This window comes from Oncorhynchus kisutch, linkage group LG4 (genome assembly GCF_002021735.2).
Source record: "Oncorhynchus kisutch isolate 150728-3 linkage group LG4, Okis_V2, whole genome shotgun sequence".
Lineage (NCBI taxonomy): Eukaryota > Metazoa > Chordata > Actinopteri > Salmoniformes > Salmonidae > Oncorhynchus > Oncorhynchus kisutch.
In genome coordinates this window covers 72,077,860-72,092,853 of record NC_034177.2, presented here as the reverse complement: position 1 = coordinate 72,092,853, position 14,994 = coordinate 72,077,860, and the positions used below count along the sequence as shown (strand labels likewise).

General features: G+C 41.0%; 1 protein-coding gene across 2 annotated transcripts in view; it reads right to left on the bottom strand.

The window, feature by feature from the left end:
* The window catches only part of LOC109889959 (VPS10 domain-containing receptor SorCS3-like), a 53,758-nt gene extending 38,997 nt beyond the window's left edge, over positions 1 to 14,761 (bottom strand). For both annotated transcript variants that reach the window (XM_020481822.2, XM_020481823.2), the window contains exon 1: positions 13,887 to 14,761. In XM_020481822.2, the coding sequence (XP_020337411.1) occupies positions 13,887 to 14,600 (714 nt within the window). In that variant the 5' untranslated portion in view covers positions 14,601 to 14,761. The remainder of the gene's footprint in view (positions 1 to 13,886) is intronic.
* Positions 14,762 to 14,994: the final 233 nt, after the last annotated feature.

Below are 14,994 nucleotides of genomic sequence, written 5' to 3'. Positions count from 1 at the left end.
AAGGGAGTAGTACACAGCATTATACAAGATCTTCAGTTTCTTGTCAATTTCTCGCACGGAATAGCCTTTATTTCTCAGAACAAGAATAGACTGACGAGTTTCAGAAGAAAGGTCTTTGTTTCTGGCCAGTTTGAGCCTGTAATTGAACTCATAAATGCTGATGCTCATGATACTCAACTAGACTAAAGAAGGCCAATTTTATTGCTTCTTTAACCAGAACAACAGTTTTCAGCTGTGCTAACATAATTGCGAAAGGGTTTTCTGATCAATTAGACTATTAAAATTATAAACGTGGATTAACTAACACAATGTGCCATTGGAACACAGGAGTGATGGTTGCTGATAGTGGGCCTCTGTACGCCTATGAAGATATTCCATAAAAAATTGTCATTTACAAAATTCACTCTATTTCTGATCAATTTGATGTTATTTTAATGGACCAAAAATTTGATTTTCTCTCAAAAACAAGGAAATGTCGAAGTGACCCCAAACTTTTGAAAGGTAGTATATATGGGGGATACAACCTTCTCAGCTCTGCAGATTTTTCTGCAAGGAGGCAGAGCCATTAGATCATGTATTCTGGTACTGTCCATATGTAGCTCGTTTTTGGTCACAGGTCCAGGAATGGCTGAAGAATTGCAATATTTACCTTGAACTAACATTGCAGATAGCAATACTGGGTGATTTGAAAAGTCATAGTCAATCAATCAATAATATAATAATTATTTTAGCAAAAATGTTTATCTTTAATTTACAATCTGTAGAAGCTATGAGAATAGAAAGGTTCAGTACTTTTGTGAAGCATCACAGCACAGTTGAAAAATATATGGTAAATAGAAATCCAAAATGGATGGTGTTAAGAGATATAGTAGATGGGAGGGGTTGAATGGAGCTGAAGGGTGGGACTAATAACAACAACATAACCAATGTAAAATGTATATAGGTTCAGCAAATAGAAATCAAACTGGATGGACATCAGAAATAGAGGTAGGACTAAAAACAAACAAAATATAACTATTGCAAAATAGATTGTGTCTGTAAAATGTGTATAAACTGAAGGTAGAAGCTTAAGTGTTATTGTTTATTAGTTTACTCCAATTGGGGGAGGGGTGGTAGGGTTTGCAGGGAAAAGTGAAGGTATATTAAAAAACATCTGTGGGTATGTACATATCTATGTATATGGATATATATATTTACCCCCCCCCCCCCAGAAAAATGGGGGATTGGAAATTATGCAGACAATTACATTGATGGAAGCAACAATCTATCCGCAATATCTAGCACTGAGATGCAGTACCTTAGATCGCTGCGCCACTCGGGAGCCCTAAATAGATGAGTGAGTGTGAGAGAGAGAGAGAGAGAGAGAGAGAGAGAGAGAGAGAGAGAGAGAGAGAGAGAGAGTGAAGGGGGATAGAGTGAAGGGGGGATAGAGAGTGAGGGGGGATAGAGAGTGAAGGGGTGATAGAGAGAGGAAGAGAGGGTAAAAGGGGGGATAGAGAAAGAGAGAGAGTGAAGGGGGAGATCAAGAGAGAGGGAGAGAGATAGAGAGAGTAGAAGATAAATATCAAGAGAGGAGCAACAATGTGCCGTAGCATCATGAATAAAAAATGGGGACTGAAAGAGAGGTCGAAAGCTCAATTACAGTGAGTTTAAACACATTAACCTTATGGGACCCATAGAACGAGTCATTAAACCAAAGAAGCCACACAAGAGTTAAAGAACAATGCCATGCCTCCAGCCCGACACCAAAATGCTAAAAACCCAATTGACCCACAATTTACCCATCAAACGACGGCTCTGCTAGGCATGGACTATCTCCATTCCAGGTTAATTAACCAATCAAGGAGAAAGATAACCATTTGCATAACTAAATGCACCATGTCTGCAAGGACCAACACCAGAGTCAGAATCAATTTGGAATATAGATTTAGTTAAATGGCTCTGATGTTCGAACTAATTGCCTCTGAAAAACACGAGGAGGAAAAAATGTCCACCAAACAGTGTAGCCTACACTCTTTGAAAAAAAGGTTCCAAAAGAGTTCTTCGGCTGTCCCTATAGGATAACCCTTTTTGGTTCTAGAATGGATAGTACATGAACCCAAAAGGGTACTACCTGGAACCAAAAGTGTTCTACCGAGAACCATCAAGACTTATTCAAAGGGTTCTCCTATGGGGACAACCGAACAACCCTCATCCCAAAGATTCTAGGTGTAGTATTCGTTTCTTCATGTTTTGCTGGTTATGATGGGTCAGTGGCAACGGAGCCTGACACTTCACATGGTAAATTACATCTGTCTGTAATAAGATTTCAACTGCCAATTAAACCTCTTTCTGGAGGGAATATAAAGACACCATATCATATCATACCAAAAGGCATTGGTTGTCCTTCATTTTAACAGCTTATGTGATGCCAGAGGCATGTGTGGTGACAATTACATTGTGACATCATTGTCATAAGTTTCATGATTTCACCCACCATTAGCCTAATGAAGAACAAATCATACAAATCCATGTGAGATGATCTGTTGATTTGGGTGTAATTGACCCTCACACAAGTGTCAGGCCAAGATTTGGGTTCAGGCTAAGCATCCATTTAGTCAATGCTGTCTAAATTGTGAGAGAATTTTCCACATATCTGTTGTTTCTCCCCATTGGCTTCATGACTGTTAACTATACCGACCCATAGAATTGGGTCAACAGCAATCCACCGCAGGGCAGCATGCTGCCCAGGCAGATAACTAGAAGGAGAAATTGTCGCTAAGTGGATTCATCACGGGTACATCATTGGAGACAAAATGTTCCTACGTCTCTCTCATTATTGGTAGGCAGCGCAACTGCAGTTCATGTCAATCGAGAACAACTACTATACATGCAAATACTGCAGCCACCAGGGACCGAGCAGCAATGAACCTCTAACATACTGTATCTGCAATGCTTGACTATTGATGTCGCAAAAGGCACATACCAAATTCAAGAGTTTTTATGATGCATTATTGCATTTATGTAAATATCCAAAACGAAACAAACAATAATGGCAACTAAAATTATTTTGAGCCTTCTAGGTAAATACACATTTCAATGCATATCATCACTCACTTGCATACATGAAATTAAGTAAGGACCCGGGAAAGGCCGAAAGCAGTGCATTTATTCATGTTTATGTTTTATTGATGTGGGGAGAACTTTGCCCCAGGAAAGTCAACCAATCATTTTCAGATTGGCTCCCACTCTCTGTGGAGATCAGTCATTCCTTTATCTTAACATTCTATTCTTGTTTTTTGTTTTGTTTTAATTGGCTTATCCAAGTGCCTGGTTTTGTTATGGAACCATGAATTCCAATCCTGTATGTTTTGTGGAACGTGAAAGCAGACAGAGACATAAAAGGTATACCAAAGAAAAGAGCTGTTTGCAGAGATTTAGATTCTTTGGAGATGCTTGAATGGACAGACTCCATGGCAACAGAGGTGTTCTAGCCATAATTTAATTTTGATATACATTGTGATACCAGCTGGACACATCTCTCTCGCTCTCTCTCTCCCTCTCTATCACACACACACATACATACGGACAAGCACACTTCTGACAAAATCAATTCTCTGTGCTACTAGATCACTATTGGTTTCCAGCCAAGGACGAAAACTCTGAAATTCAAAGTGTTCTCTTTGCTTGGATGAGGCAACACAAAGCTGCAGAGGGCAAATTGAGATTATTACTTGGTCTCACAGAATACCCCAGCCTATACACTGATTTCTTACATCTTACAACACTTCACATCATCAAAAACAGAACAGAACATTTCCATATTGGCCGATTACAGTCGGCTCTTAACTTGGATTTGCGTTTTTAGGACAGACGCTTTCCTTTAAAATGATTTGAATCACTACATTCAGTGCTAATGGAGAAACATCCTGGTCCTGGAGATCTATAGGATGCCCAGGTATTTGTTCCAGCCCAGCGCTAACACACCTAATCAGGGGCATAATGATTGATTGAAGAAATGCTGGTCAATAGTATTCTCGCCCACCAGCTGGCTCTCTATCTGTTGAACTGGTATGTGCAAGAGCAATTATCCTGGGGATGAGGTTAAGTCAAGAGTAACTCATGTAGCTAGAGTTGGCCAAGCATGGACTGCACCAGTAAATACCAGGGTATTTCATTTACAGATACAGGATCTTAATTTGAGCATCCTGTTGCAGGATAACTAAACATTGGTGTGTATTTGAGATTTAAAAAGGTTTCAGAAGTTTGTAATTTCCACTTTGCAATTTCAGACTTGATTTAGTCTTACTAAGAATCTATCAACCGTCACAAAAATGACCATTAATTATAATCTACAAAATAATAAAAACAATTCTGCTGTAGTAAACTGGTTCAAATTATGATCCTACTTCTGTAACAGAGGTAGAAAGGACAGCCTGTTTCCTGCTATTTCATTAAAACTAGAAACAATATGAGTGATAGATCCAGGTCCTAGACATTCTCCCTCCCTAAGGATCATATAGGACTTGTCATGCTTTCCAACTACATGCCTCCAATCATACTTAGTTTATCCTTCTCTCTCCCACTGGATCGTACTGTAAGAAGATTGCATCCCTCAAATATCACTTCATTCTAATGGGATAGGTAGGGGAGCGATATGATCATTCATCTTAAAAAGGGCATTTTGTATGAGAAATGTGGAACACTGTGATAGAAGACTGCAGACACTTTTCTGTTGGACTCAAGAGTATCCTGAGGGGCCAAACATACCATTTAAATTAACTTCCTGTGACACCCAGTTAATATCAGTCAACTATCAGGTTCTTTGTAATATACTTCGCAAAAAATTCACTTCAGAAGCAATACCACATGTAAGTTACCTTTCAAGTTCCCTGAAAAGTTCAACGTAATGGGAGCTAGTGTACTGCTACTCTGCATACTCATGAATATGTACAGGATTTCGCATATCATAACAAATACATAAGCCATATCTTGGGAGAAAAAGCATACTCCACTAGTAAAAAGAGTCCACTGGGCCACCGTGGTGTGTGTTTACCCACCTCCACTAGCATACTCCACTAGTAAAAAGAGTCCACTGGGCCACCGTGGTGTGTGTTTACTCACCTCCACTAGCATACTCCACTAGTAAAAAGAGTCCACTGGGCCACCGTGGTGTGTGTTTACTCACCTCCACTAGCATACTCCACTAGTAAAAAGAGTCCACTGGGCCACCGTGGTGTGTGTTTACCCACCTCCACTAGCATACTCCTCTAGTAAAAAGAGTCCACTGGGCCACCGTGGTGTGTGTTTACTCACCTCCACTAGCATACTCCAATAGTAAAAAGAGTCCACTGGGCCACCGTGGTGTGTGTTTACCCACCTCCACTAGCATACTCCTCTAGTAAAAAGAGTCCACTGGGCCACCGTGGTGTGTGTTTACTCACCTCCACTAGCATACTCCTCTAGTAAAAAGAGTCCACTGGGCCACCGTGGTGTGTGTTTACCCACCTCCACTAGCATACTCCACTAGTAAAAAGAGACCACTGGGCCACCGTGGTGTGTGTTTACTCACCTCCACTAGCATACTCCACTAGTAAAAAGAGTCCACCGGGCCACCGTGGTGTGTGTTTACCCACCTCCACTAGCATACTCCACTAGTAAAAAGAGTCCACCGGGCCACCGTGGTGTGTGTTTACCCACCTCCACTAGCATACTCCACTAGTAAAAAGAGTCCACCGGGTCACCGTGGTGTGTGTTTACCCACCTCCACTAGCATACTCCACTAGTAAAAAGAGTCCACCGGGCCACCGTGGTGTGTGTTTACCCACCTCCACTAGCATACTCCACTAGTAAAAAGAGTCCACCGGGCCACCGTGGTGTGTGTTTACCCACCTCCACTAGCATACTCCACTAGTAAAAAGAGTCCACTGGGCCACCGTGGTGTGTGTTTACCCACCTCCACTAGCATACTCCACTAGTAAAAAGAGTCCACTGGGCCACCGTGGTGTGTGTTTACTCACCTCCACTAGCATACTCCACTAGTAAAAAGAGTCCACTGGGCCACCGTGGTGTGTGTTTACTCACCTCCACTAGCATACTCCTCTAGTAAAAAGAGTCCACTGGGCCACCGTGGTGTGTGTTTACTCACCTCCACTAGCATACTCCACTAGTAAAAAGAGTCCACTGGGCCACTGTGGTGTGTGTTTACTCACCTCCACTAGCATACTCCTCTAGTAAAAAGAGTCCACTGGGCCACCGTGGTGTGTGATTACTCACCTCCACTAGCATACTCCTCTAGTAAAAAGAGTCCACTGGGCCACCGTGGTGTGTGTTTACTCACCTCCACTAGCATACTCCTCTAGTAAAAAGAGTCCACTGGGCCACCGTGGTGTGTGTTTACTCACCTCCACTAGCATACTCCTCTAGTAAAAAGAGTCCACTGGGCCACCGTGGTGTGTGTTTACTCACCTTTACTTGTATATTCATTCCTGGTAATAATTGTTGATTTGTTTCTTTATTACCTTTAAATATCCAAGTTGGTAAATGTTGAAAAGGTCTGAAAGACTATCTGGTGTATGGTAACTAAATATCCTGATTTCACATATATTAGCTTTCCCAGCAGGCATAGCCTTGTTTCACTGTAATAGGTTAATTCATTAACAATTAAATCAATCCATTAACGTACACCAGCTAATGGCGAGGTTTTAAACACCACCGCATTTTCCCCAAACTACGTTTTACTCTATAGCCATCAACATCTCCACTAAAGAAAAACAGACTTGATCGTGAGAGAGGCCAGTCGTGACCTGATTCCTTAAAAGATGAGGTAGGGAGGAGTCTGAATGCATCAAAAGATTGAAAAAATATGTCTCATAGGTCTAGACCAGGGGTGTCCAACCTTGTTCCTGGAGAGCAGAGGAGGCTGCTGAGGGGAGGACAACACAAAATAATGGCCAGAATGGAGTGAATGGAATGCGTTTGATACCATTTCTTTCACTCCATTCCAGCCATTATTTTGAACCATCCTCCCCTTAACAGCCTCCACTACGGGAGAGCTACCCTCCTGTAGGTTTTCACTCCAGCCGCAGTTGTAACTAACCTGGTCCAACTTATCAACCAGCTAATTATTAGAATCTGGTGTGCTAGATTAGGGTTGCAATGAAAACCTACTGGATGATAGTTCTGCGGGAACAGGGTAGGAGAGCCCTGGTCTAGACATCGTGGCAAACACATTCATTTAATTGGGCCCCTGATGCACAACACACTAGTTGGATCTGCAGTGCCACTGAGAAAGACTTGTCAAACAGCACAAAGCTGGCAGGTAGCAGGAGAAGAAAGACTGTGACTGTGCCTCTGTTGTTCTCTCCAGATTGCAACCCATTTCACTGCACTGGCAAGCACAGGCAATTCAGAGGCCACTGAAATACATCTCAAGTTGATTCATTGTTAAAACTGGTACATTGCCTTCTCGGATTGGAATAGCATAAAAAGAGAGGCAGAAAATAAGTCATTTAGAAAAGCTGTATTTTCATTAGCTGAACACATTTGGTGATGCTCACTCTGATTACTGTTGCTGTTTCGAGGCACCCCTCAAACTTTTCAGAGATTTGAATTTTGTGGTAACCTAATAATCAGGCACACATTAATAACAGACTGTGAAAGCAAGTTGTGCAATCACGAAGATAAACACCTATGACAGAACAATATGTGACAAGTTTTGCTCTCATGAATAAGGATGAATGTATTCATATATTCATAAGAAATAATTTTCATCAAACACCTGCAGTGAAATATTGATTGGTTACATTTAGTTACCTAAAAGCCCACCATCTTGATTGTAATCAAAAGGACATCTACAAAAGGACATCTACACAGTAGCAAATGACAAACAAAAAATATATTGCTTAGCTATAGAAAGACCTTGGTCTTTCCTAATCACAAATATGGATTGAATTGATTGTTTGTCTTCGTGAGTGATGACAAGTTATTCGGTGAAGTACCAATTTCATCCAAGCATAACTCTGGTGAAAGCCCTTATGCATTGATTGAGCTTGGCGAACAACATTAGTCTTTAAATGCTTGCTGTAGGCCAACACTCCATTATCCCCAATCCACACAGCCATGCTTGCTATGTTTAAAACGTCAAAGTGTATGAGGATTCCTTACTCCATAATAAGTCCCTTGCATTCCAAGCACCTGAGAAATAATGGATGTATGAATGGCACTACGAGACATCGGCTGAGTAGTGTTTCACGACCTCGCTCAGCTTAGAACATGATAGCATTATCTGTTTTGCTTCAGGCAGGTGCCTGTGTGTGGCTCATGCACCATTGTAAGGGATGCCACATGACAACATTATATTTTAGTTAACAAGGTTCTGTAGATTCTGGCATCCATAAGGTGTCAGTACAAGAATTTGGTATATGTAGTACCTGTACATTCAAACAGTTGCATTTTGAGATTATATAATGTCAAAACCTGCAATTTTATGTTGAAAGGATCATGATTTAACTGAAGGTGAGATTTGAGTGAAAAAAAGATGGGGAACATCATAATATCACCTGCCAATGAAAATAAATAGATAAACAATAACAACAAATTAGGCTATACTCCTCAATATTACTATGCTGTGACAGTTATTCATAATTCCTGACATGCAAGCTTGTCAAATTTGATTCACCGCCTGCTTCATCTCTGATTAAGTCCATAACATAATGAGTGTGTGTGTGCCTATGTGTGTGTGTGTGTGTGTGTGTGTGTGTGTGTGTGTGTGTGTGTGTGTGTGTGTGTGTGTGTGTCTGCGTGCAACAGAAGTGCAGCATTGACTTTAAATGCACTTTGTGTAGCCAAATGAATCTGAGTGCTGTGGAAGTGCTGAGGCCCCACAGTGATGTTCTGCATTATGGTCCCTTCACACAAATCATTCATGATAAAAGCAAATAGAAGTGTCATTTGGAGGAGTACAAATATAGTTATAGGAGTGGAAGGCTAACACTCTAAGTGCCCTTATTACTGTATAAGTATTCCTGTAAGTACAGTGTAAAAAGTATTGTAATTACAAATTGTTACACTGCACTTACAACTGTAATCCTTACCCTTGTCCTTACCCTTACCCTAACTCTAATCTTAGCTCTAACCCTAAACACATGGCAAGTGCAGTGTAACAATGAGTGAGTAATCACAATATTTGTTACACTGTACTGACAGGAATAATTGCACTAACACTATTCAATAACCGCAAAGCAGTCTGTCATCAACCCCACAAACGTATAATACTGTCATTAAGACATTGTGGGGGAACATTCACAGAGTAACATGGTCTTCATTACAGCCTTCCACTGTGGTGTATGATGTAATCAATCAGGTATCCAACCCCCGGTTGTATGTGCGCCTCAATACCACGGTAGCCCACTGAGCTATGGCAATATCCCTGAGCTCTAACATGAGTCTTCAGCTCTCTGGCAAAGTTACCCAGGCAAGGTATAGTTCACTGAACTACATCTGCTACACATAGTCCCCATCAGCAACAGTGAATTTGCGGATCTCATGAGACTACAGAAAGTGAAATGTTCCAATAGACCCCTAAACAGTTTGGACTACAGTGTCAATGACTGCCACACTTACATACTGCGGTAACCTATTATACACTGAGTAGACTTAAGAAATAAGGCACGAGGTGGTGTAGTATATGTCCAATATACCATCGCTAAGAGCTGTTCTTAGGGAAGACGCAACGCCATTGACTGTGGTATATTGGCCATATATCACAAACCCCCAAGGTGCCTAAATGCTATTATAAACTGGTTACCACAGTAATTAGAGCAGTAAAAATAAATGCTTTGTCATACCCGTGGTATACTGATATACCACGGCTGTCAGCCAATCAGCATTAAGGGCTCAAACCACACAGTTAATAAAAAAAACATCAAAACATCTTAGATGTGATGTCCCGTTTTGGGAACCTGCATGGTTCTGGTACCGGTTCTGACCAGCATCTTTGCTTATAAATCGTCATATATCTAAATGGATTGCATTGAGCGATAGCCCTGATTCTCACGGACACAGGCGTATGTATATTTGGCCTGTGTGAAGCGGACTGTGAAATCTGACACCACTTGAACCTGGGATGTCCCTTCTACCATTTCATTAGCTCTTCCGACTGTCCATCAACTCCTGGCTGAACACTACTCACATGCTCTATTTAACCTTTGTTTAACTAGGCAAGTCAGTTAAGAACAAATTCTTATTTACAATGATGGCCTACTCCAGTCAAACCCTAACCCGGACAAAGCTGTGCCAATTGTGAGCCGCCCTATGGGACTCCCAATCATGGCCGGTTGTGATACAGCCTGGAATTGAACCAGGGACTGTAGTGACGCCTCTAGCACTGCGATGCAGTGCCTTAGACTGCTGCACCACTTGGGAGCCCACTAGCAAAGTATTACAGCAGGAGAGAGTGGTTTTGTCGCAGTAGCACATTCATAAATCAATTTATAGCCAGTAATCTAAGATAATTCATATATTTTAAACATAAAACACTTTTTGTTTGTCATAGAGGGAGAATACTAATATGTGATGAAAGGCGAGTTCCTAACGAGTACAGCTATGTGAGACGTTCACTGCGATGGGGGCAGACGTTTTCATCAAGAGAGATCTTTAGCAAATATGCACATTTTCCCTAACACTAAACATACAAATATGTATTTTACAGTTATAAGGAAGGTGATATATTTAGAAAGCATATAAGTAATTTCAGGCCTTAATCATACAGTTGTATTGAATAGGAAATACATCAAATAAAATATTTCATATTTGTATCATATTTTTACTGTGTATTTGAGCGTGTGTCCTCCAAAGTGACTACACCCCCAAAAAGTGTACCAGAAAGGTGAAATTTTAACCTTTCTTGGAGTATGCAGCATTACTAATTATTGTTTATGGCCCTCTCAAGATAAATAATTACTTTGGGGGACTATGTAGATTACATTTTTGATTACATTTAGTTACATTTAACTGGTTTTAAGAACACCTTCCTAATTTTGAGTTGCACCCCCTTTTGCCCTCAGAACAGCCTCAATTCGTCAGGGCATGGACTTTACAAGGTGTCAAAAATGTTCCACAGGGATGCTGGCCCATGTTGACTCCAACTTCCCACAGTTGTGTCAGTGTCAAGTTGGCAGGGTGTCCTTTGGGTGCTGGACCATTCTTGATACACATGGGAAACTATTGAGCATGAAAAACCCAGCAGCGTTGCAGTTCTTGACACAAACAGGTGCGCCAGGCACCTACTACCATATCCCATTCAAAGGCACTTAAGTATTTTGTCTTGGCCATTCACTCTCTGAATGGCACACATACAGTACATAATTCATGTCTCAATTGTCTCATGGCTTAAAAATCCTTCTTTTAAACTGTCTCCTCCCCTTCATCTACACTGATTGAAGTGGATTTAACAAGTGACATCAATACTGGATCTTAGCTTTCACCTGGATTCACCTGGTCAGTCTGTCATGGAAAGAGCAGGTGTTATTCATGTTTTATACACTCAGTGTAGATTAGACCACACCTATTTCTCCTACTATTGCCATACCTTACTGATGTTGACACTTGGACTAATTTTGAAATTACAAAAGTGGGCCAAATGCCATGGACAAAGGAGGCATTAAATAAATTGTATAAAGCTGAAATACTCCGCAGAGTATAACCTGGGTAGCCAACAGTCCAGGGGCGAACTGGTAATTTGGCATTTTGGGCAAATGCCTGACAGGCTGCTTCATTTTTAGCCCAGTGGGCCTGTGTAACTTTGATTTTTTTGCACAAAATGATTGTTTGTTGTCTGTGCAGATTGTTGTTTATACGAGTATTTAATCTATTATGAATATGTTTTTCTCTATAATGGAATGAGATAGAATAGTCATATCAGTGCCAAAAACGGATTAATTTGTCTCTGGTTTGGAGGAAGTCCTGCATATTTCCCGCCTATTTCATTCGCTGAAAGGCCTGTCACTTCTTTGCAGAAAGATACGCATACATGGGAAATCTATCCGCATCCACATAAACTAGTTCCGGCATCACTCTATGACAAACATAGAAGGTTTTGTATTGAATTCAATATAATAAAATAGATAAAGAGGGAGGGAGAGAGACAGCCAGGTCCTTAATGTAGCCATTGGCTGCAGCCAAAGCATTAAGGATCTGTCTCTCTCTCTCTCTCTCCTCGCTCTCGCTCTGTTTTCTTCTATTGAATGATATGTAGCCTAATATTTAAACACTTAGCAAAGTAGGCAGGGGGGAACGCGTCAGGCACTAATTTGAAATATGAATTTATACTGTTATAAGGTAGTAAATAAGCCAATGGTGATCTATAAGGTATTCATTCTGTGATTTTGTTCTTTGACTAATATTTGTGTTTATTCATTCACAACTAGGATGGGTAACACTTTATTTTAAAGGTCCAGAATAAACCATGTATGAGGATTTATTAACTGTGTGTTCATCATTTATTAATTATTACTACCACATGAGTATACAATTTACTAATAATTAGTCAAATATTTTTGCAGCCCCTAATCTAAAGTGAGTGCTATTTACACTGTTTTGATTGACAAGTGTAATTTCTCCCCAAAAGAGCTGCGCATGCCATTGGTAGACATTCCTGCGGTACTTGGTAAAAGAATAAGCACAAAACACAGGATGTTTAAGGAAATATATATACATGTGTGAATAACTAGCATACTAACATTTACAAATGTGGGAGTAATGGTCAATGAGTGATGAGCAAACGGTTTGCAAATGCCTTATAATGCCTTATAAGTGGTTTAATATGGACCTTAAAATAAACACAGGCAGTGTTGTCCCCTGGTCTTCTGGTCCCAGTGATGCTAGGCTTACAGCACAGACATCTCAGCTGCTGCAGCAGTCATGTATAGTGGAGGTAGGGAGAACAGAGAGAGTAACACACACACTGACACAGATGTCCTGCCAGTTTATTGATAGTTTGGCTCTGTATTATATATGTAATAGTAATTAAACCTTAGCATGGGGGGGTGCTTTCATAAGGTATTATGGGCCAATAGTCATCTATTAGGCATTTATTCAGTAATTGTTCGTCTTTATCTAATAATTCTGTTTATTAATTCACAACCAGGATGTTGCTGGGCCCAGTACAGGCAGTGTGGTCCCCTGGTCTTCTGGTACCAGTGATGTGAGAAAGGATGCTTAGCAGAGACAGCTCAGAGGTGAGTGCAGTGGAGGTAGGAAGAAAACAGAGAGACACAGATGTACTGCCAGTTTTTTAATATGTTGGCTCTATATGTAATAGCCATTAACACTTAGGAGTGACAGACAGAGTACAAGGTGAAGCAAAGACAGACAGAGTGACAACAGAGGAGAACAAGGAGAAGCACAGACAGACAGACAGACAGACAGACAGACAGCAGAGATGCTGCAGACATATGGCACAACAGGGATGCAACAGATGCCCAATTATAGTGGGGAGTTCTATCACCAGCAGAGTTTTTACATGTTGTATTTGTCTTAGACATGAGCTGCTGAAAAGAGAAAAGGAGGAGGACCGGTCTCATCCCCTTCATCTGCCCCTGTGCACTAATAATTAATTAGCCATAAAGCAAAGTAACCTCAATCACGAGACAGACATGTTATACATGAATAATCTCATGTCTTTAAATGATTCAGAGAAATGCTCCCTCTGAGTTTAATTGACAATAAAAACCATGCATTATTTCGCGCGGGGTGAAAAAGCCGTGCGTAATGATGCGCAACTTGAACGCTAGGCTTTTGAAATACACCGCAGGTGATACATTGAGTAAAATACTAAAATGTTGAGTTAAAAATCGTCTTTAGAGATGCACACCATTTCTACATTATTAACTTTAATTTTAACTCACGCTGCTGTTTTCTCCAACCCAGTGCCCCATTGCCTGGTTGTGCGCAGAGTCTCCGGACAGAGGGAAAGTGGAGGTAACCAGAAGCGGCTCACTTTGCCTCGGGCTAGTTCTTGCGTCCTCCCCAGTTCGTCGGTATTCTGTCCTCGAACTGTAAACGCCTTGTAAAGGCTCCACAAGCTTCTCGGCTGAAAATGCGTCACCAGGACCTCCAATTTGACTCCTGTCCGAATATTCGCCAAATGATGTGCTTCGCTTTGTCCTCATACGGTTACTTGAAGCAAATGTACCGTCTTTAACTTCAAAGGAACTGACAGACCTTTTGCTGTCAGCAGTAAAATGCTTGGAACGGTTTGGCGCCTTTTTATCTCTGACAGTAGATACAGCGTCTGGTGGCACTTTCCCAATAACTCCGTCCAAGTCCTTTGGCAATTTCTCCTCACCTTTTGGACCTACGGCTTTTCCATCAATTGTTTCCATTCTAAAATCTCTGGAAAATGTGGATTCCTTGTCGATATACTTTGGGACTTTGACCCATGCGGATTTTAGGTTTGCGCGCAGCTCCAGAGGCAATTTATCCATACGGTTAAACCAAACGTTCGTCGTCGTGGAACTCGCTGGCCAACTTATTTCAGCGTATGCCGTCAACATATTGTAAAAAGAGATTAAAATGCAAGTCAAAAGAGCACAACACCAAACTGACCCCGAGACGACCATGGTTTTCAACTGTTGCCAAATGTGTTAAAAAATAAAAATACGTTTGAGGGTGGTAGTAGATTGATCAACTTGTGAAATATTGACTGCGTTACCGTTACAATCAAGAGTCGCTTAAACTGATCTGCTCACGTCCAGGAATTTGTCAAAGTGACCAACAACCAGTTGGGGAGGCGCTGCACAGCAGACAAAATGCGCCCGACAGAAAGTGATTGTGGCAATTGGAGGGGTGTGTAGGACAAGAATTACGTTAAAAACGCATTAAATATCTAAACTTGTCTATTTATTTTTAATCAACATGAATTAGTGGCAGTATCATTATTTGCCAAATCCATATGGAATAGTTATCCGGCCAACTGGATAGCCTCCTCCAGTGCGTCATTGGTTCACCCGACAA